The 1,075-nt window shown below is 50.1% G+C and overlaps 1 protein-coding gene across 1 annotated transcript in view; it reads left to right on the plus strand.

The window, feature by feature from the left end:
• Nucleotides 1-897: 897 nt before the first annotated feature.
• Nucleotides 898-1,075, plus strand: part of GFI1 (growth factor independent 1 transcription repressor) — a 13,649-nt gene continuing 13,471 nt past the window's right edge. The window contains exon 1 of the mRNA XM_009333876.1: nt 898-1,015. Coding sequence (XP_009332151.1) covers nt 898-1,015 — 118 coding nt within the window. The remainder of the gene's footprint in view (nt 1,016-1,075) is intronic.

Below are 1,075 nucleotides of genomic sequence, written 5' to 3' on the forward strand. Positions count from 1 at the left end.
CGCCCGGCAGCGCATCCAGGTCCTCGACAGGCAGCGAGCATCTTCCGCGCGGAAATCACCGCGCTTTAAAGCGCGCAAAAGCACCCGTGTAATTTTTTTTTTTCTTAACCTTAGATGTATCAAGACGGATATGTATTTTATTGTAACCAGGTCAGAATTGTTTACGCGCGCTAATAGTAATTCACAGCGATGTTTTTTGTTGCTTTCATTACACGCGGTCAAAGCGCTGTTCGGCAAGGTAGTCGAAAGGCTATTAGTTTATTCGCCATTTCAGAGGCAAACGAGAAAGATTGTTTCGCAAAGAGTCACAAACAGTGAGTCAACGAAGATGCATACGTGAAATTACACCGAGTTGTCCTAATCTGGTTATTTCTACTGATTCCAGCAATTATTTTTAAAGCTGACGGCGTGAATAATTTTCAGAGTAATCAACCAGAGGCGCGGTACACAGATGCCGTAAATAAAATCGCTGTCCAGCACCAGGAACTTTCCAGCAGTAACGAAGGCGTTAAGGGCGACGTGTCAGTCGTGTTCTTTTGTGTCACTACTAAAGCATCATGCAAAAGGCTGGACAGTTTTTCTCGTGGTGGTGTTCGCTTGCTTAGTTAGATTTTGGGAAATCAGGCTAATCCCACGTTCCACACGGGCACAAAATGACTAATTTTTCTGTGAATACTTCGGGGGTGGCGTGGTGGTGGTGAAGAAAAGCACCTGTTCTGCAAAGCCAGCGTGCTCCTGGGCGTGAGGGAGGCTGAAGTTCGCTCCTGCTTTGCCCGACTTCAGCCTCTCTCGGTCTCGGTCTGAAGGGGACACGGTGTTAAACCTCGATTCGCTCACTGCAGAGCCGTACTGCGGCCGGCCCTACAGTCATCGAAACGAAGCTGCTGGTGGCCTGAGATGCCCGAGGGCGAAGCCCAGAACCGCCTCAGAAAGACACCGAAGACCCGAGCCGCATTTCCTGGCTGCATCAGGAACCCGAGGCTAGACCTGGAAAACCGTGTTTTGGGGTTGGGGTGTGCGTGTGAAGCAAGGCGAGCCTTTTTCGCTTTGCAGAAGGGAGCAGGCTTCCTGGCTG

This window comes from Pygoscelis adeliae, unplaced genomic scaffold (genome assembly GCF_000699105.1).
Source record: "Pygoscelis adeliae isolate BGI_AS28 unplaced genomic scaffold, ASM69910v1 Scaffold10, whole genome shotgun sequence".
NCBI lineage: Eukaryota > Metazoa > Chordata > Aves > Sphenisciformes > Spheniscidae > Pygoscelis > Pygoscelis adeliae.